General features: G+C 35.3%; 2 protein-coding genes and 1 long non-coding RNA gene across 12 annotated transcripts; all 3 read right to left on the bottom strand.

Moving 5' to 3' along the window:
* Positions 1-1002: 1002 nt before the first annotated feature.
* Positions 1003-4038, bottom strand: LOC130717671 (nuclear transcription factor Y subunit C-3). Its single transcript, XM_057568003.1, has 3 exons — positions 3799-4038; positions 2546-3361; positions 1003-1317 (listed from the first exon to the last, which is right to left on the bottom strand). Exon 2 carries the CDS (start codon positions 3358-3360, stop codon positions 2578-2580), a length of 783 nt encoding a protein of 260 aa, XP_057423986.1. The 5' UTR covers position 3361; positions 3799-4038; the 3' UTR covers positions 1003-1317; positions 2546-2577.
* Positions 4039-5500: 1462 nt separating this feature from the next.
* On the bottom strand, positions 5501-10025 carry LOC130718839 (uncharacterized). Of its 6 annotated transcripts, none has more exons than XR_009012839.1 (10): positions 9437-10025; positions 8984-9097; positions 8735-8789; positions 8466-8616; positions 8203-8300; positions 7777-7853; positions 7385-7449; positions 7060-7193; positions 6401-6613; positions 5501-6060 (listed from the first exon to the last, which is right to left on the bottom strand). It is a non-coding gene; the product is annotated as an uncharacterized LOC130718839 (long non-coding RNA). The 6 variants fall into 6 exon arrangements; XR_009012840.1 differs by having other exon boundaries at positions 6401-6601; positions 8707-8789; positions 9437-10020; XR_009012838.1 differs by having other exon boundaries at positions 6401-6601; positions 7060-7231; positions 9437-10020.
* A 1204-nt stretch (positions 10026-11229) lies between these two features.
* On the bottom strand, positions 11230-17435 carry LOC130718063 (uncharacterized). Of its 5 annotated transcripts, XM_057568518.1 has the most exons (12): positions 17284-17435; positions 16893-17133; positions 16668-16769; positions 16432-16588; positions 14763-15103; positions 14532-14682; positions 14097-14437; positions 13894-14026; positions 13341-13663; positions 13103-13247; positions 12543-12880; positions 11230-11956 (listed from the first exon to the last, which is right to left on the bottom strand). In XM_057568518.1, exons 2-12 carry the CDS (start codon positions 17007-17009, stop codon positions 11459-11461), a joined length of 2646 nt encoding a protein of 881 aa, XP_057424501.1. In that variant the 5' UTR covers positions 17010-17133; positions 17284-17435; the 3' UTR covers positions 11230-11458. The 5 variants fall into 5 exon arrangements, with proteins under 5 accessions (XP_057424501.1, XP_057424497.1, XP_057424500.1 ...); XM_057568514.1 differs by having other exon boundaries at positions 16668-17133; XM_057568517.1 differs by having other exon boundaries at positions 11230-11872; positions 16668-17133.
* Positions 17436-22086: the final 4651 nt, after the last annotated feature.

Raw genomic sequence — 22086 nt, 5'->3', positions numbered from 1 at the left:
ATCCTACTTATTGCCCTTATAATATAAGAGAGTATAGCTAGTAGGGGATAAATAACGTGGAGCTCTCAAAAGATTGATATTTCATTAGCAAAATTAAACTTTCAATTAACTTCGTCAATTTAATTGGTGCTTAGCAATTAAGATGAAATAACTCAATCTGCATTTTAAGTTTAAAACAATCAACTTCTGGCAAAGTAGAGACCATTTTTTTCTCAGTAGATTTCATTAAGGCTAAACAACAGTTACATGTGAAGAAACAGGGGAAGAAACAAACCATATCAGAGTGATTCTACAATGCTATATCACAATATAGATTACAACATGCTCACTCAATAACGGACACCATACAAACCAGCAAAATACGAAAACAGACAAATACAAGAACAGCCAAATAAGCCATTGCCAAACCTCTATGTTTGTATATACTCCAAAAGTGAAAATTTTGATGTCATTTTCTTATCGCTTCAAATTTTCGGGCCTATGTGGTTGTCAGTACATAAAGAGTGGTCAAGCCACACCATAACAGGAGACAAATGACAAAACACACGTTAGAGGAAAGGGAACAAATGTGAGTTAGGAGGAAAAAATCAAGATAGAACAGATGTTTACAAGGAACTAATGATGAGAAAAAGGGACGGAGCGGTGATAAGGAGGAGCATGCGTCCAGATCGAAATGCAGAGCAATTGGAGGGGAAAGGGAAAAACAACTTTCAAGGAAGGATGAGGAAGGTAAACGGAGAGAAAGATAGGCGACAATTTGGGTGGAGGGTTGTCACATGGGCAGAGGATGCCTGCAGAGAAGGGTAAAGGAGGGAGGGAGAAGTTGCTCTGACCCTCACCAGATAGGGGAAAATCCACTAGAGAACCTGGGGAAGGCCAGAAAAATGGCCTAAGATGGCTTACGTTTGCTCCTGCATAACCTTTAATGCAGATCATATCTTATATGACACACTTTACGCGTTTTCTATCATAGAACTTCAGTTACTGTAATGAAGGTCGTGATGAGAATAAAAATACAGTGTTAAGTTCTGAATGCATAAGATGCTCCAGTGTCAAAGGAGCTAAATCCCTAGTTAAAATTCTGCTTGAGTGGATATTACCATCTGAAGACAAGAAAATTAAACCAAGAAAACATAATCTCATCCAGCTTAATAAAAGGTTAAAATTTCACTAGCACACAGTCGAACTATATATGTTAATGTCTGCATTGCATGTAAGCTATCAGCTACATTTTCTAATCACTAGGGCCTTCTCGGATCCCACCATCCAATTTTTCGTCCCCAAGTCTGCAACTGATAACTAACAGGCATCAGTAATCTGCAAAACCAGGAAACACAGGTACTATCAGAAACAAAATGAACTATGATCAATAACGGTACATGAAAAAGGATCAAAATCAATTTATAAAAGTGCTGAAAGAAAATGGCCAAATTTTGGGTAACTTAAGCTTAATTATTCTCTTGAGTAATTTTGATCATAGTTATGATCGCACGTGAGTAGTTTTGGGCAACTTAAGCTTAATTATTCTCTTGAGTAGTTTTGATCATAGTTATTGATCGCGCGTGATAGCGCCGTCAAGTCGCGTAGCGGACCCCTGCCGCAGCGGGATCATGGCCGTGAAATCCCGTTATTCGCGGCCAATAGCGGCCTTCCTGTGTGGGATTTCATTTTTGGGGGTCATCCGCGACAGGCCGCGATCGGCGATTGACTGCCTTGCTGTTATCTTAATTGAAGGTGGTGGTGAATTCATGTATACATTAGAAATTGATGAAGTGAAAAGTACAATTGTCTAGGATTGGTTTGAAATCTTCTGTACCCAAACTGTATCTCATTTTCTATCTCACTAATAAAATTGACATGTCAATTAAAAATCACCATGTAAGTTTGTAACTGCTCTACTCATGTCACTTTTAATTGACATGACAATATTTTATTGGTGAGACATGAAATTGAGACATTACTTTGGGACAGAAGATGTTCATCTACTTTAGGGTGGCTGTTGTCACTTTAGTTTAAAAATAGAACTTTCAGTTACAGTTTTACAGAATTATCACAAACCACCTAGTTTGAGACTAAATAGTTCCATATTCTATACTCATCCCCGTAGAAGGACACAAATATCAACTTCATCATGTTCGGTTTGTTTTCAAACTCACAAAACAAGACAACTAACAACTAAGAAGCACAGCTAATTCCTGGATGATTCCACCCAACGTGCAAAATTATAATATTTCTAGTAATGTAAATCAGGTTGGAACTACTAGAGAAAAATCACAATACAGAATGAGATTGGCACCAGCAGCTATATAAATCATGCTTGTAGTCGCAATAACTAATAAATAATAAACTATAGTTGGTTATCAATAGTGTATTTGCAATTTACTAGCAAAAATTATTGAGTTCCGCTAAGAAAAAAAGGAGACTGAAATTCAAAAACAACAGAATTCAATTTTACTGTGATGACTGAAATGATCAGCCCAACATATAATTCAACTCTCAAGCCTTTTAAAACCAATCAGAAGAGAGAAATAGCGCCAAAGCTCACCTTAATATCCATGAAGCTTCAATAACAGGTAGCTAATGGTCTGGAGATGATTGTTGTTGCTCTGGCGGTTGGAGCCACATTTGTGGTGCCATGAAGGGATCAGGCTGCATAGCATACATATTCGGGTCCATCACAGGTTTATGCATCATGACACCTCCAGGTCCAACTTGCTGTGCATGTTGAGGCGGCATGTAGCAATAAGGAAGTCCATCACCAGGCCCAGCAACAGGCATTGCTCCTCCGGGCATTGTTGCAAGCACTTCATCTTTCAGGTCCTCCCGAGGCACGATGTCAACCAAGAAATCAAAGATATCAGTTCTTGTGATGGCTGCAGCAATGTCATTCTTCTGAAGTGTTCTCCTCTTGTTCTCTTCAGTGTGATTCCAGGAACGCAGAGTTAGCTCTAATATGAACATCTCACACGCCCTCGCGAACACGACCGGCGCCTCAGCTGATATCATCCTTACATCCTCATCAGCCTTCATAATCTTCTTGATCCTCGCCAGGGGAAGGCTGTGGTTCTTGAAATCAGATACCTTGTCAATTTCTTGATACTGATTTGCCCAAAAGGCTTGGAGCTGCTGCTGAAGTTGCTGCTGCTGTTGCTGATGGATGTGCTGATAAGCAAGTTGAGGATGACCCATCTGAGTTCCCACTGGCTGACCAGTCGATTGAACATTCCCAGCTGATGAAACAACCATCCCAGGTGGCCCAGTTAGAGGATTCTGAAGGTATGGATTAGAACCATATGTCATCTGTGGCCCACTACCACCAACCCCCATAGATGGGTTCTGGCCATGCCCTTGATGATCCATCCTGTTTGTCATGAAATCAAACAAATCAATAACGACACATCGCATGCGATGCAACAAAAACAATTCATATCATCTTTAAATCAACTCCTCTTTCCTCAGAATCAATTCCGAAATTCAGAAGCTAGTCACAACAGTTTCTCTTCAGAATTGATTCGGGCTTTAGAATCAATTGTAGAAGAATTTCCAAACATGCATGCGATGCGAACCAACAAAGGTGGAATCACAAAACATACAAATCTAAAAAATGTAACAAAAGAAACAAGCCTTATCAATCATGTGTGGGATCCAGATGCTTCAGGAAAAAACTAAACAACTAGCAAATTCATGAGCAAATCTTAATACCAATTACCAACCAACCCCACAATTACTAATCAAATTTCAGAGTTTGTCTTCATTGACACAGAGTTTCAAACAGTTTATATGCATGAAGAAAATTACCTTTTCTGAAACAGGTGGTGGTGGCTCTGGTTCAATCAGGAATCTGAAAAGAAGAAGAAAGAAGAAGATCAAAAGAGAAAGATCTAAGACAAAAACACGTTTTGGAATGTTTTTCCGTACGGAGGAAGATTAAAGTGAATGAATATTTTATAGGAAAAAAGTTAGGGTTTTGATAGAAGAAGAAGAAGAAGAATATGAGAGAGAGAGAGAGAGAGAGAGAGAGAGAGCGTTAGTAACTAACGGGTGGGTAATGTAATGTAATGTAACTAGTATCTAAGCCCGTGCTTTGCACGGTTAATGTTCTATTAAAAGATTAAATAAAAATTAATATATATTATTGTATGATTTTGAAATATTAATATAAATTAAAAAAAAAATTGTATTAAAGCAACTTATCCCGTGTAAAAAAATATAATTCTCTATATATTTTGTGGACATAAACAATGAAATATATCAATCAGGAAGTCTATTATTGTGAAATGTGAGAGTATCAAATCATGAGTATATAATTATAAATGGGTGGTTTAGATTTAATATCATTTAAAGGAAAATGTTCTTCCTCGTGTGAGCTTTTCTAAATTATAATCTAAACATAAATAAATATATACTATATATATATATATTCTAATTTTTTATGACATATTATGAAAAAGACTATAAATATCTCTCTTGGAGCTTTTCTACTTGGACGATTCTCACTTAGGATCTTATATATTTTTCAAGTAGTAAAATCTTATAAATCATTGTGCTTAATTTGCAAGAGATGTGCTTAATTTGGATACAGCGTGGAGTCTTCCTCACCAAAACATGCTCTAACCAGTTCTGCTTCTTCTTCCCAATGATCTTCGATAGCATTATGTTAAGACTTAAGAGTTCAGTTTTCCAATCACAATAAACAAAAAGGAATTATATATTTTCATTGGAATACCTTTTTTTTATCCAGTTTATTATTCTTCTTAAAATATAAAAATATATTAGTTACAACATGATATTTTTTAATTTCTTAAACCCCGTTGCTCTCGTGGGAGTTTTTAATATATATTGCTCCCCGTGAAAGTATTTTCACTATCCAATGCACTCATTGAGAAATTTGTTAATCACTATTTGTTAATCACTTTCTGAGGAATTGTGGGATTGCAGTTCATAGGCCTCCATCTCATAAAAACAAAATAGCATGAAACAATAAAAGCCCTCCCCCTTTGTTAAATGTTTTGCAAATAAACCTGAGTTATAAAGCAACATGATGAAGTAGTCATTTAAGCTTGTAAATGCTTTCACTCTAATGAGTTCAAATGAAATCTTTGGCAATGTTTCTCGCTGCCATCTAAAAAAGAGAATTGGATGAATAAAAATCTTCATACAAACCAGATATTTCTTTCTCTGATCCAATTCTTTTAGCATAGTCGATTTTCATGCTTCAAGTGATAAACTCCAAACCACAAAGACAATCATAACTAACCATTAGTGTTACTTCAAAATCATAAAAAACAGCCATCAAAATGCTAAAATAAAACCTTTTCTAATGTTACAGATGTCAGTGTATCAATTCAATATCTGCATAAGCATTACCTGCAGCCTCTTGATTCTGGTACATGAAATTCAAAACAGTTCATGGGAACCTTTAAGAAAACAATCCTCAACAATTACATGTTTCGGTTCTCATTCATTATTATTTATATAAGCAAGAAGAGATATCTCATCATGAGACACCGAACATTCTCTGCATTGAACTAAAACAACAAAGCGTTCAACAAAAAGCTGGACATGCAATTCAGAGACAACAAATCTACAAACCAAAAGATTGTTTGATAAATGAGCAAACATAAGCTCACTACAAAATACTTAGAAAAAAAATCCTCACAGTGAAGTTGTTCCAAGAAACGTGATCTCAAAATTCTATTATTATAGTGGAGCTTCCAATTCCCTCTCTATCTCGGCTCTGACATTTCCTCTCCCAATAGGATTTCATATGAACCTAGCAACATAAACTTGTTGAGAAAAGGAAAAATAAAAGTTTATGCTCAACCACTTTTGTGATTCTTCAGCTGGCAGCATAGTAGAGTCAGTGGTGTCAACATGCTGCACTAACTAAAGATGAAAAATCATATTAGATAGGAAATAATCTACATGACCATAATCATTGAAGCAAAAGAGACATATTCAATAATTGAAGAGCTAATAAAATATCATTGCCTTCAAATCTAATTCTTTCACCCAAAAGCATCTCTCTTCCAAATGCTTATGTTTCTATCAGTTGATCCACTGCACAATCCAAATAGAAACAGAAAAAGAAGAAATTGTAAAGCCCTTGATAGCAGATACAGATTGAGTATAGTCAAGACGATAAAGAGTAGTCAATTCTGCAGAATCCAGATGCAGATTGAGTAAAGTAAATTCTGTCTCATAACTTGGGACAATATACAACTAACCTCCTAACCATTTCTAATTCACTAAAAAACACTCTTGAGAGACCATTCAAGGAGTTCTTTTTGTGAAGATAGTTATATATTTACCGTTTATAAGCCAAGAATTATACATATAAACAACATGAGTCTTCAATGTTCATTTCAACTTGTTAAAGTTTATGGTCAAGAATCAGTACCTTACGGAAGTCCTCTGTTGTATGATGAGCAACATCCTCCTCGAGAGACTTCTTATGAAGAGCATGATAAGCCTTTCTCGTAGCAAACAATTGTTCAGAGGACCTAGTGCAGGCTCCCAGAACCTGATTGCTTGAAGTTCATCTCTCAGTTGCTTCGTTTGCCAAAAATGCATCACGTTTAGCGGAATCAAGGGCCCAAACCTGAACCAACCTCTAGTGAGGAGAAAATTCATAGTGCATATCGGTTTTATACACTCAAAATAATATGCATTTAGTGATATAATCAGTTCTCATTTCGAAACAATTTGACATCATGTCACACAGTTAATCAGCTTATTAAGTCTTCTTGGCTAGTTGGCCCTTAAGCTAGGTTTTAACTATACCAATGTATTTAAATTTCAATTAACCATGGCTTAGGCTTTAAGATAAAATCAGTGTGATATGTTGCACAATCAATTAAATATTGCACATCTAGGCATGTACAGGTACATCAAACAGGTATCAACAACAACTACAATAAAGGCCTTTACCAATCAGTTGGGTTTGATTATGAGGATCTAAACAATGATGTGACTTATTTCACAAATCATGTCTAAAGACATACCATCTTGGTTTGGTTTTAGATCTTTCATAACTATTTGACCTACACTTTTATGTACCTCAAAGTCACTGGTCAACTCTTTGTCCAAGGCCTTGAGAAGATCTTCTCCATAAGTTTCCCTGATAGGCTTCCTTTGAGCAGCATTCCGATGACCCAAGATCGATATGATCAGATCCTCATTAGTTCACCATCCTGCAATCACATTAGAGTACTTGATTCACTTGAAAATCCTAACAAATGGAACCAGGAAATGTGTTAAGCATTGAAAAGAAAGATCACACAATACAAAGCAAACCTGCACAAAGTTAAGCATTTCTATAATTTAAAGTTACAATGACCGTGAAAACACTCTGGTCATTGAAAACTATTGAAGATCACATTACCATATTTTTGCACCCTTGTACTTGCTGCATGGTTCCACAAATAGCTTCGGTAACTATGTACATACCTAAAAATATAGAAGCAATGGAATTATAAGATGAAGAAGATCAATATTATCCTTCAAATAAATAATCTCAAATAGCATCTCTATTTGTTTTCATAGCACACTTGACTTTGCACATCACAGTAAATGATCACCAGATAGACAACCTATAAATCCTACTAAGAAACTTCATATGAATTTTTTTCATATTTTCCTAGCTTTCAAATTTTATCTATTCATTTGTGTGTGGACTTCACTGTTTTGTATTAAAACACTAAAACATTTCATCATAAAGCAAAATAACCTAATGTAAGCAAGCTCAATGAATTTAATGTGAACTCAGATGTGTACCAAGATTTCAAATAAAACAGGACTTTGCGCACTCTAATTGCTTTGTCGATCTCCAAGTTGACCTATGAACACAAAATCTGATAAAAAAAACAAACGAACACAAAGAAAGCATGTAAGTAATTATTCTGGCCAACCAAAAGAGAAGTTGAGACCAAAATAGGGTAAAATAAAAAATGGTGCAATGAAAAAAAGGAAAGCTAGACAATGTTGGTGAAAGAAAAAGCTGCAAAAATGATTATGAATGATGACTAATGTAAAGTAAAGTACAAAACCAGCAATGAACTGGCCTGATAACCAATGACAGTAAATCTAATGGAGACAGTAGCTTCATGAAATTGCACGATTCTTATAGCTAGTTTTAAGCAACACTTAGACCATTGAAGATAATCAAAATAAGGATGCTCTAGTAATCAAACAGAAACTCACCTCAAACAGAGCCTGAGCTTTCCTCTCTTCATGTTTTTTCTCCTCCTTTAGACATATCATCTTTGATCTCTCAGTCTTGAGATATACAGGTCTTCAGGCTGCCCAAGCGAAGGCAAGATGATTAGCATTAGACAAAGCTAACTATAGTTATGAGTTACAGCAAGGGAATTTAGTTGATATGAATATGACCAGACTAAATAAAACTATGCTTAAGACCAGAAGTCCAAACATCTTGTGTCAAGGAAGGAAATAATAATACAAACCCCTCATTTCAACAAAACCCAGATTTAGGAAGCATGAACCGACCATATGAAACGGCTAGAGATCCGTCCATATCACATGTAGGAGTTCATCGATCTACAATGTTCTGTCAAAATGCTTTCAATCTGTGCATCTCGATCCGATGGAAAAAGCCTGCAAAATTTACAGGAAAAAACCAAGGTTTTACTAAGAATGCCAAATTACATAATAAAGCATGACAAAACATCATGGTGAGGAATTAACAGGATCACACAGTCCCGACTTGCAATACCCTCTTCAAGTGAATTCTGGATTCTCCATATGTTAGCATCTTCACCTATCAAGCTCTGCAAACACAACCCTATATATCAGTCAAGTCGGCACTTTTTCCAACATCATGATTCTGAGAGACAAAATACCTCATACCTGGTGTTTTTCCAACATCTTTGTTAACTGACTAAATATAATAAAAATTTAGATTTGATAATAAAAACATAACTGTCATTCGAAGAGGATAAGATAGAAAAATATAGATCCATACCTCCAAACTCCAGGCCCCAGATAGAAATCAAAAGCTCTACAATAAAAAATTCACAAAGAACCCTGAAAGCTTCTGTCTCAGCACAAGGTAATACCTTTCCTTAATACCAATACCCTGAAAAATGAATGCAAAAACTAAACTCAATCACCATCGTTGCTAAAAGCGCTGACAAAATCTGATTAGACATGCATATATAGAAAGTCTCTTCACATATCACTTTACATGAAGATAACATCAAAGACTCCACAAATTGAAATAGCTAGCTTCTTATATATTAAGACAAAATACAATACAAAACCAGAAACTATAATCTAAAATATCATTCCAACTCTCTCTCTCATGTTCTGATATATGAAAACAAAGGAGAAGAAGAACAACAAAAACGATTGAAAGAAGAAAATTGTCAAAGATAAATGAGCAAAAGGGAGGAGGAGGAGAAGGAGAAGATCTTACCGATGGATTTTTCAGAAGCACCGGGGTTTGAAAGTTGCTGTGTGTGGCTTCGACACACAAGATGAAGGAGGTGTTGGCTGGAGGCGGCGCAACGGAGGAACAGTGGCAGAGGGATAGTACGCGCGAGATCTGGAGATTTGGGAGCGGTGGCGGTGCAAGGAAGGTATGCACGGTCGTTGATGATCCAGCGCCACCGTTAGCAGAGAAGGAAGGTGAGGTGAATGCGAAATTGAGGGGACAACAGAGAAGAGGGTAGAGTTTCGTTTCCGGAGCAGGAAGAGGAAAATAATTTTGAGAGAGATCCAGAATTTGAAAACAAATATGGATAGAGAGAGATAAAAGAAATTCAATTTGAATTTCAAAAGTTTCCAATTCCCCCAATTTGTCGAATTCGTGCTCCTTGACTTTACTGACAAACTGGGAGAAAACGGGGAAGGTTACAGCAGTTCTGTGGTTCTTGCAAGGAGAAAACGGGGAAGGAAAGTCAGCTGATAAACTCAACTCTGAAAAGGGTGTGGGAGAAGGACTTGTTTGAAGGATGACACGTGTAGAGTTTCTTAGAGAGTGCCACCTAGGATTTTTGTCGTCCTTAAGCACTTGTGCTTTGTATCTAGTATAGATGATGTTTTCTTGGAACGAATCTAAGAGAAACAAGTACAGATGTACTCAAACAAAATAGTGTGTGTGACTGTGTTCTGTTGAGTCATCTATATTTTTGACTTTTATTGTCAGAAAACTAAACTATGTTTTTTCTTTGCCCCTCTTATTCTGGTTATTATTGGCCCCAACAAGTATATATTATTATTTTTCTTTATTCTATGTAATAAATCTTTTTTTGGCTCAATGCTAAATGTATTCTTACACATAATATTAAGTTTTTTTTCGCAAAGGTGTTATGGTCAACACAAACATGATTTCACGTATCTCAATGCACTAATTGAGAAATTAGCATTTGTCATGTTGAGTTTAACGTGAATCAGAGGAGTGAAATTTTAACACGTTGAGTTCAATGGAAATCCAAACATACATATATATTTACCGTTATTCCAACAAAATTGTATTGACTTTTTTTAACTATTGATCAATGGTTATCATAACATAGTCTAGGTTTAGTTGGATGAAGATTCTTTCAATTGTAAAAAAATTGATCATGTCAAGTTTCACCATCTCACCATTAATTTAGAAAAATAACAAAATATTTAGTTTCGGTCCCTCATCCGACATGCCAACACTGATGTCAAATGTCATGTCATCTTGCTCGTGGCATGGTAGGTGTCACGTCAGCTCTAGCATGCCACTAGGCACCATCAACTGAGATGAGCCTCCTGCAAAGATTAATCCTAGTATAAAAGTCACAAATATTCTAAGTGGGACGAAAAATTAAACCTCACTAATTTTACAATGAACAAAATGGTAACTAACCCTAAAAAAAATTCAAAAATGTTGATATTTGTTAAAAGGAATTGAAGCTTGTGAATGGCACTACCAAGTCAATTTATTACTGTTTTACTGGCACAGGAATTGCAAAATGGAACAGTGAATAATTCAATTAACTATGACTTTTTCATACCTACTTTCTCAAATGTCTCTTTTCCATCTTTTATATCCTTCTATATCTCTTCCACGCACTCATTTTCCACCACCATAAGAAACTTTATCCTAATTCAATAATGAAATGATTATGAGTGATGTTTGTCATTTGTCAACATCTAAAGGCCAAGAAGACCAAAACAGTGGAAGCTCTTTAACGTAAGCTAAGTAGCTAGCGGCGCATGGTTCAGATAGCCATAAGATTTTTAAAGTTCATGGAATATACTCGTTTTTATTCTCTTTTTACCTACAGTGTAAACTTGTTCATACACTTCATGAAAGAGAAGAAATCTGTTTAGGCATTTCTTGGGAAACAATTTTTCAAGCCTCATCAGGAATGGCTAGTGTACCAATACTCAGCAATTAACAGTGTAATATGTGCAACAAATTTCCCACAGAAACTTGGCTTTACACCTAAGTGTAAATCAAGTTCTAACAATAAGATTGTTGTAACTGGGGAAGCTGTTTAAGCAACCACCTTCTTCTCGCGGTTGAATCCATTGCCACAAACATGTCAGCCTTCCTTTCATCCTCTAGAAGTAAACACGCCTCCAAGAAGAGCTCATCATCCAAGTCTGGTACAGTTTGAAGTGCAGCAACAATGCTTTCTATTGAGTTGTCATTTTGCACTTCTAAATCTTCTTGCATCTCACCTAGTGAGGTTTTTTGAACTTTTCTGGCATTTGAGGAAGTCAATGCAGCTTCAGATTTCCGCCTTTTTCTCCCATTAGATATTTTAAATTCCCTAGCTGAAGATTGCAGGCCTCCCACCATTTCTTGATTCTCCATCCCAAAATTGTTATTATTGGTCTTCAATTTTATTCTCAAACAGCCCTGCATACCATTCTGTTTTGGAGTCCCAAAAAGTAAGCACAAATCACTATGATTTTTTAGGATGGTCTCTTCAAAAGAAATCGCATCAGGATGCTCCTTCAAATTGTAAATTGTCACTGATCAGAGCTAGCAAATATTATTTATCAAATCTCCTTATAACTATCAAAACATATCAATTAGATCAGTCCAAAGTTGGCCTGCTAAAACACGCAGCACAAAGCAACCAAAAGGAATTACAAAGATCTCATGCATGATTGCAATTTCAATAACTAGAATCGGTCCACACTTAAGAGAACAAAGTTCAGTATTATAACCAGTTGATTTCTTAATCAATGGTTGAAATTGTAATTAAAGTACATGCACATATATCACAAATTATGAGGTTGTTCAAATTCTAACTAACGATTTCTCAATCAGAGGTTATAATTCAGCACTTTACCCTCTAAAATGCCCCCTACTATTTATAGCAGCCAAATCCTCAATCATTACTATGAAATGCACATGTTGAGCATAGTCAATACTCAATACAATAATTAACCAGGCTTTAAGAAGTGGTATGGGAAGCAGGTATTTGCACCCAGAGAGAATAACCAGTAAATTAAGTCCCTTCTAGAAATTATGTACATGTTGCCATTAAAAAAAGGGAAACACCCCATATATAACCAATTAAAACATAGTGCACCTGAAAATAAGACTGCCAAACATCATTTCCCCTTGACGTGTGCTGGATTTTGCCCCAGGCAATGCCATTTTGATTTAGAAGATATGTCACATCTCTGTAGACTCTAACGAGACCCAAATACTGATTTTCTAGGGCATCTCTGTCACAAAGTAGTCCAAACTCTCTATTGAATGATGCAGTCATCCTGGACCAAGCTTTCTTACTGAATGTAACACCAATCTTATTCCCTCTATTCAACTGGTCTAATAAAAGGCTAATCAGATAACGGTTCATTTGCATTGTCCAAGCCATCCTCATAGGTTCAACGCTAGGAGGCGAATGGTTGTACTCCCAAACATCTATATATTAAAGCAGAAACAGTAATTACAATTATTGCGTAAGATAGTCTACATTTATAATGAAATCTATTAACAGTTAAAGTAATGACTCAGTCCCAAGTACTCTTTCAAATAAATCAACACAATTGCTTTGAAATGTCCTTCCAGAAGAATAAAAAACTTCTACCAGAATACAGGGGAAAGCTATGCCAGAAACTACAAATGGAAAGATGAAGAATATACCAGTACTCAGTCCATTATCCAAAGAACCCCTAGAGAAGCCAGAATAGTGTTCATTTCGGCCACAGTTTGTATTTTCATATATCAAAAACAAATCATTGAAACTTGGAAGAGTTCTATTGCAATATGCATTCATAGCAGGGTGCACCTGCAAAATTATAGGAAACCTGAGATGGGCATCAAAATGTCCAAAAACACCAAAAGAAAAACAAAGCAAAACTAGTTCGCTTGGAAGACACACCTTCACATAAGAATCCCACAATCTTTCATCAGCTCTTATCATTTGCTGCATTTCATCCCAGGCAAACCCTCTTTGGTTAAGCAGAGTCTTCATATCATTGAATCTCTTTCTCAGAGTCATATATTGACTTTGCAAGGCATTTTCATCATACTGGGACCCAAATTCTGCACTAAATTTTGCCACCATATCTCTCCAGGTTAATCTGTCAAACTTATGATCAACCATGCTTCCATTTCGCACTTCCTCTAACATCAAGTCCATAAAATAACGATCCATTGGTGGGGTCCAATTACTTCTCCAGTGAAGTTTTTGACATATGATGCCTGCAAAAAGATATCAACAATATGTTATAAAGGAAAAGGGCACTAACAATAGCCTTTTAAATACTTTGGCATGTTCAGTGAAATATTCTATTGATCACAAATACATTTAAAGGGTGAGCTATCTCTATCTCTATATCCCCCCTATTGTGAAGCATAATCAACTACGAAAAGTTGTAACAGAAAGTACTCTAGACTACAAAACTACAGTAAGATAGTCAATGAAAACTTACTGCAATCATTGTATCCAACATTTTGATTAGCTGGGTTACATGTCAACTCAGTATCTGAACTTCCATAAATCAAGCATAGATCATTATAATTTGGCTTTTGGTGATTTCTGTAAGAATTTGCATCAGGATGCTCCTGTATATTGCAGGATCAGGCACCAAAAATCGAAGCTTGGAAGTACGACGAAAGAATAAGTATCACACACCTTAATATAAGCATCCCAGACACCATTACATGCAGTGATCATTTGCCGTGTTTCATCCCATGAGAACCCTCTCTCTTCAAGAAGACTTCTCATCTTGTGGTATAACTTTTCCAAACCTTTACAACAATGCTTGAGGTAGTTTTTATCAAATTGTATACCAAATCTTTCCTTGAACATCACAACCATATCTAAACATGCTTGATCGTTGCGAACATAATCAATCTTGTTCCTCCTCCGAACCTCCTCAACCATAAGGTCAATGAGATAACGGTCCATGTAAGGTGTCCCATCTACCCTTGAAAAGTAATCTATCGCACAATCTTGGATGTCCTCATCAACTCCTCCAAACCATAAATCAAAATAAATTACTCCCACCAATTGAAGATGATTCAAAATTTCCACCACTGCATAATTTAGAGGAAAACAAGAGAATACCTATTGTTGAAATTGGTCCATTGCAAATATGATCTATGCTGCAACAAGAATGGCTGCACCTTTCCTCAGAAAACTCACCGCCATATATCAAGGATAATTTGTGATAGATTGGAACAAATTTATTTCTATATAACAAAGCATCAGGATGCACCTGCATTTATCTCACATAAATTATAATAATACATGAAAAGGGCATCCTAGACAAAACAAAAAGTATAGATTGCAGTTCACCTTGGTGTAAGAGTTCCATACTTCGTCTTCAGCCATTACCATTTCTTGCTTCCCATCCCAAGCAAAGCCAGACTGCTTGGTGAGAACTTTTAAGTCATCAAAATGTTTTTCCAAATATTTCTGTCTATTCTTTAGATCCTCTTTAGTGTAGTGAGAACCAAATTTAACGCAGAATGATGTGACAATATCACACCAAGCTTCAAAGGTGAAATCATGACTGGAATTATTAACTTTAAGTGCCTGATTTAGCAGCAAGTCAGTAAGATAACAGTCCATGAGTAAGGTCCAACTTCCTCTCACATATTCATCACCATCCGAGGAGTGGTACACACCTTCTCTGCCTAAAGACAAAAAGAAACCTAATTAGAGGAAATCACCCATCAAAACATTTTTATGGTTTTAGAAATTGGAAGTTGACTAAAATTCTCATGGGTTTCAATATATAGAGTATAGACAACCTGCAAGGGAAAAGCAAGATCACAAAACACAAATTCTAGTATTTGATAAAGAATTGAGATCTAAAAAACAGTTTCTACTTTAACATATTACCTATTTTAGCGTCAAATATGTTCTATACAATGTCCAATGTCAGATATTGACATTAACTAAATAATCCAAAACATAATTATAAGCTATAAATGGTTGGAATCTGTGATAAGAATTGAGATGAAGTTCACTGATCTGGAGTTATAAAAAGTAATCCTTATTGTTTATACCTTCCTGCATCAGCATGTAATTGCACATTGCATTGCTATATATTAACCCCAGATCTGGATAGTTAACCAGGGTCTTGTTCCTATAATAACTTGCATGTGGGTGTTCTTGCATAAACATTTCAATGTAAAATTTGAAATAAAAGTAAATTCCAATGTCATAATCAACATAATAGTATACCTTGATGTAGTTGTCCCAAACATCATCATCAGCAACAATCCTTTGTTGATTTTCATCCCATGAAAAATCTTTCAACTCAAGTAAATTTTTTAAATCAGTATAGTAATTCCCAAGTTTACTGTAATGTTGTTTTAAGAAGCTTTTATCATACTGGGCATCGAACTTTTTGTTGAAAAACTTAAGCACATGGTTCCATGCTTTTCTGCAGAGTCCATTACGGACCATATTGTGATTTTTAAGTTGACCTAACATAAGCTTCACAAAATAACAGTCCATTGCTAATGTCCAATATGTATCTGGAGTTCTAGCAGCAATTCCTACAATTCGAAGTTCCAATTAATCATTACTTGTTCAAACTAGACAACACTTTCTTAAGTTGTAAATTGATCAACAATAAAAAAGTTGCACTCGGTCATGCTTTATTTCCCCAAAAGTCAGCAAATATCCAAAACTAATAGTTCCTAATGCTTTACTGCAAAATGGAATGTCTTTATAATAAATTCCCTAACCCTTCATGGAAAGAGGGGAGGGGAAAATGCTACTGGTTATGGATTCACAAAGTCCACTAAACAAATCAGAAAACAGATATGCAGTTATGGATAAACAAGACTCAGTGCTCAGCAAAAACAACAATGACTATACAACACTATGTGTTCAGAAGAAAAAAAGACTCCCAAAATTTTCCAGCCACAAGAACAATATACATCTTCATTCTTAAATGACTATATGACATACAACAATCAGAACAGCAATCCAGAAGCAGATAGAAACCTACCACTACCAGTATTGACCACTTGTTCATCATCACCAAAGTCGACATCATGACTCGACAAGCTATATCTTCCATCTGTTCTTTCATGTGCATATACCAAACACAAATCTTTAATATCCACAAGTTCTTTACCTCTGTAGGCTTGCGCATGTGGGTGTACCTGCATTCCAGCTAATCAGTTCATTTTGCAAAACAGTCAAACAATTAGAGAACACAGCGCAAACAAGCATAACGCGCACCTTGATATAGGCATCCCAAACACGATCACTAGCAACTACCATTCGACTAGTCTCATCCCAAGAGAACCCATTTCGGTCAAGAAGATTCTTGATGTCGTTGAACTTCATCGACAAAGTCGTGTACCGGTTTTTGAGTAGATTAACATCATGAGGAGGAGACCTAAAGTTAGCATTAAACAAAGCCAACATTTCATTCCAAGCTTGTTTGTTGAAAGTATAGCTCACCTTGTTGCCCTTATGCACCTGATCCAACAACAGACCAATGAAATAGTTTTCCATTGCAGGTGTCCAATTTGTCCCTGATGGAACATTCACATTCCCTCTGGGTATCTGGCTCCCCATTGTAACACTCTTCTCTTGCTATATACAAGATAGTCAAAGCTTTGCTAACTGATGAAGAATCAACCTAGTAACAGCCTAACTGCCATAACCAATTGCGACTAAGCTTGTATGAACAATGAAAAAACTGGAAATGAAAGCATGATCAATTGTCAAAAAAACTACAAAAAAAAATCACTGAAATCATGAAATTAAGCTCGGATTTTGCATGTAACTGAAATTCATAAACGGGAATCGAGGGTGTAAGAGTTGAATCTGAAATGGAATTGGTATGTACCTTGAATTTCTCCATGTGAGCTGCAGCAGACACTGTTCGTACCCATAGTTGTTGAATTTGTTAAAGGGTTCATGACTAAATTAGTTTGTAAACGAGTTTGATTTTAATCCATTTGAGAAACCATTAATGTCGCTTATAAATTCAAGCACTAATTTCATGTTAACTATTTCTTAAATTAATTCACCATCTCTATCTCTATATATTAGAGAACTCAATTTTAAATCTTATGATGTCACTTTATCAACATTTTTGTTTTTATTTTAAGATAAATCCACATCATTAATTCAGTAGAAAAGGGAAAGATTGAGTATCTGAAAAGTTTTAAATATAGATCATGTCTAAGGGTAGCAATTTTCATCAGCATATGCTAGAGGATTTTTCCTTATAGTGATGGAGATGAAAATCCCACAAGACAAATTTGGTGATAGGGGGTGGGGATCGTCCTCCACGCCCCGTATACATAGGTAAAAATTCAATAATACCCTTAATAATAAAGTCAAATAATTCAGTTGTATATTTTAAGTGTTAGACTTCACATTTTTAGTTATCCTCACTTAAACTTTAACCAATTAATGAGAGTTTTATTGAAAAAATGAGAGAATTTTACTAGTATTTTTCTTCATTAAAAAAAATGTCAACACCACATCACATCGCTTATGGTGAAGTTTACGGTGAACTTACTTAATTGTTACATTTCATGTCCTTACTTATAGTGAAGTTTATGCCAACACCACATCGTTTAAGGAGTGCATCAGCTAAGTATTTCTATGTGTTTGATAAGCGGCTAGCTACGTCTTTAAAGCATCCACAAGCAGCACGTTGTTCATTCTTTATTGAATTTGATGATTCACCGCGCGCCACCTATGAAGCATGGACTCAGACACGGACACGACACGGGTACCGTGACACGGCTAAACTCTAAAAATAAGACACCGGGACAGAAGCCAGTACATCAGATTGGACAATGTCAATTATTTGTGGAGGAACCTCCTCAATCCAGACAACCTCACCAAACAAAAACGATAAAGAAGCTAAAGCATCAGCCGCACAGTTACATGTGCGACGGACGAACAATAAAGAAAAAACATCAAAGTTTGAAAGCAAAAAATAGCAATCCCTCACAATCGAATCCAAAAAAGAGCAACCACCATTGCGTTTCCAGGCTTCAGATAAAGGTAAGCAATCGGTTTCGAAAACGACTCGCCGGAAACCAAGGTCCCGTGCATTCAAAAAAGTATCGATAGTTAATAAATGTTGTTTTTTTTTTAGAAACCAAATATATATTATAAAGGTGGTAGGCAAATGCCTAAAGTACAAAAGTGCACATTACAGTAAACGTCTCAAACATAAATGTTGTTAATACTGTCCTTATAAATAATATTTTTATTGAGCTTAACGATGTGGTGTTGGCATAAACTTTACCATAAGCAAAGACTTGAAATGTAACAATTAAGTAAGTTCACGTTAAGTTGGTAGGCCCCTCCAACAAATGTTTCTTCATACGCACCGCCCAGAGATCGTGAACTAGATGCTTAAGAAGCTCAACTATTTATCAGTTGTGCGTTGTATAATTTATTAACTATTTGATGAATTAATGAAACAGTTTGTTAAACGCCTTAAAAGTACATATAAAATATAAAATGCTTTTAAACTTTAATAACTCAAAACATATTAAGTATTTTTTCTAATGAAACAAAACGTATTAAACTTTTTTCATATTTTAAATGAGAATCATAATCTTGTTCGACACTCTCTGTTCAACACTCTTTAAATAATTAGTAAAAGTTCACGTGAGTTTAATTAAATTAAAAGTGAAACCCACATTTTTAGTTAATCTCACTTGAACTTTAATTAATGAAAGAGTTTTGCTATCATTTTTCTTCTTAAAAAATACGAAATGCTTATTAAAACTTACTTAATTTTACATTTCAAATCTTTGCTTATGGTGAAGTTTATGTCAACACCACATTGTTTAAGGAGTGCACTAGCTAAGTATTTCTATGTGTCTGACAAGCGGCTAGCCACGTCTTTAAAGCATTCACAAACAACATGTTGATCTTCTTTGCTGAATGTTGATGATTTCCCGCCACCAATAGCAATTAAAGCATTGCAGCAACCACTTGACGGGTCATCACCGCCAGTGAAGTATCCAAATACAAGTAACTAGTGATGACTTCGCTTCTTCACAATTGAATGCATGTCCTAGATCCAATATGGCTAGCAAGGTTAAAAATAATACAACCATACTCTTCATCTCGTAGTACTTGTTAAGATTTTCCTAATGGACTTTCTAAAATTTGCTTGTGTTTTCATCTATGAAATGATGTAGCTATATATATGCAAAAGAACTAGCTCCACAAATGGAACAAGTAATCTAATATTGAAATAATGACAAGATAGTCGTTTAGAAAAGAAAGCAAAATTTGGGGCCTAGCATATAAACTAATGTTTCTTTGAGCGGCTAATTAAATTTGGAAGAAGAAGAAGATGAATGTGTCACATGAAGGATCTCAACGCTGCATCTAGAGGCTTCCACTGTTTAATTTGTTTGAGTCTCTATATCATGTTGTAGTTGTTTAGTCTATCCTTCTTTAGTGTTACATTTAGAACAAAAAACAAATGATAAACTAATTTTTCTTTAAGCAATTGATTAAATTCAAAAGAAGAGGAAGATTAATGTGTCACGACAAGGATCTCGACACCGCATTTGGAGGCACTCACCCTCTAATTTGTTTGCGTGTATGTATCATATTGCAATAACTTAGTCTGTCATTCTTTAGTATTACGTTTATAACAAAAAAAAGATGATTAATAATTTTTCTTCAAGCGGTTAATTAAATTCGGAAGAAGAAGATGAAAGTGTGACAGAAAGGATCTTAGTGCCGTATTTGGAGGCTCCCACCTGTGATTTGTTTGCACATTTGTATCAGATTGTAGTAGTTTAGTCTGTCTTTCTTTTGTGTTTAGTTTTTAGCATGGTTATCAAAATCGGATCAGACCGGCCGGTTCAACCGGTAGAACCGTAAACCGGACCCTAGGCCGGTCCAAAAAAACCACAAAACCGCCAAGAGAACCGGTGAAAACCGGCCGGTTTGCGGTTTTGGGCGGTTTAAGGTTTGGGAAAAAAAACTGAAAGCTTGAAAGTTGAAAACAAACATGCGTTGAAACTTGAAACCAAAAAAAAAAAAACAGACGTAAATAGAGTTTTTCAGAAATAGAAAGAGTTTGAAACGTGGAACACCCAATAGACGAAGCTAAGTTATTTGGGTGACTGAATCACAAGTCTTCATCACCAATGTCTCACACCCAGCTGCTTGATCACTCTCTTACCTGGTTTTTCTTTCTAAAAGCAATGACGGCTACTTAGTGCAGACAAGGAACTAAAAGAAAGTTGCTGTGAAAATCTGATAGGGTTTCATGTTGGGCTTGGCTTATTGGGCTTTAATTATTATTTACACTCACCCTCACCCTCACCCTCACCCACTGCCTTTCCAGTTTCCAATTTCACTTTGACAACTTTTATTTGTTTTTTTCTTTTTTTGTCTTAGTGATAAGTCACGTAGGTTTTCTGTTGGTTTTTTACTAGGCAGTGATTATGTTTTTTAAGTTGTTAACTTATGTATGTACTAGTACTTTTTACCCGTGCGATGCACGAGGATATTCATTTTTTGTTTATTGCGTAAAATTTTAAAATACGTGTTATTGTTGTTATATGTATTAAAAGATAATGGACATTCATATTACTATCACCTACACCTATCATTATCATCTCCAATGTGTACCACACTTTAAAGTGTGTTAGATTTTCACTACCGCTACACATTAGGGTGGTTGGTATTAATAAGGGTGTGTGTAGCATTTTTAACAATGACCAAAGATAATTTACGAATTAATAAAGGATAAATTTTAATTTTAGATATAAGAAAATATTAGTTTGTAAGTATTTTTTCATGAAAAATGTGTTTGTTTTTGTTTTGCAGAAAGGAAACTATTTTATATATATATGTGTGTGTGTCTTTTCATCCTTATTTTTTTAATCAATAAACATATAAAAAGAAATCGAAGAAATAAAAGGGAGTAAAAAAAATGAAAATACGTGAGAGTTTTAAACTGTGCAAATTATGTGAGGTAAATTTGATGTGTATTTAGGTAATTTCAATATAGATTTTTTATTTTTGCTTCATGTGGAATGAAAGTAACTTTCCCCCTTAAGAGAGATAACCTCACAATGATATGAATATTCACGACTCGAACATAATTTCCATCAAAGAAAGACATCTTATCCAAAAAGAAAGTAATTTCCATTTTTTGGCGGTAACGATAGTTTTCATATAGAATAATTGTTGATTGAGCACAAAAACATAAAAAAATGGAAAATATAAATAGATTTTGGCTCGGGAAGTTTCAATTGAAGTCCTAGTATTGTGACCCGTGTAATACACGGAGATATTAATTTTTGTATGTAATGTGTATTTTTTCATATTCTTAGTTATTTTTTTTATAGATTTATTAAAAGAAGAATTATAAATTAAAAGAATAAAATTCATTTTAATTATAAGAATTGTTGAATCTGCTTCACACCGGTGCTATCATCCCTGAAGCCGATGAGTTTAGTGGAGGATTTTGGGAGTTTATGCATCTTGGAGTTTTGACGGATCAGTTTTGCGTATTTTTTTAAGTCAAGAAAAAGTTTTTACTGAGATATCCAAATAACTTTATTATGGAGTATGTATATGAATCTCACAAAGGAAAGAAGAGCTAACCTAGAATAAATTGGCGCCCTTGACTGGCCGAATCCCAAAA

This window comes from Lotus japonicus, chromosome 5 (genome assembly GCF_012489685.1).
Source record: "Lotus japonicus ecotype B-129 chromosome 5, LjGifu_v1.2".
NCBI lineage: Eukaryota > Viridiplantae > Streptophyta > Magnoliopsida > Fabales > Fabaceae > Lotus > Lotus japonicus.
Note: the sequence above shows the minus strand (reverse complement) of the source record. Positions and strands in the feature narration are given on the sequence as shown.

Bases quoted from the DNA above. Each gene is read 5' to 3' on its own strand.
- LOC130718063 (XM_057568514.1), bottom strand. From the start codon at position 17,009: ATGGGGAGCCAGATACCCAGAGGGAATGTGAATGTTCCATCAGGGACA. The intron at 14,438-14,531 runs GTATTCTCTTGT...TATGGTTTGGAG, and splicing joins TGGACCAATTTCAACAATAG to GAGTTGATGAGGACATCCAA. The intron at 14,027-14,096 runs GTGTGTGATACT...TGCAATATACAG, and splicing joins TCTGGGATGCTTATATTAAG to GAGCATCCTGATGCAAATTC.
- LOC130717671 (XM_057568003.1), bottom strand. From the start codon at position 3,360: ATGGATCATCAAGGGCATGGCCAGAACCCATCTATGGGGGTTGGTGGT.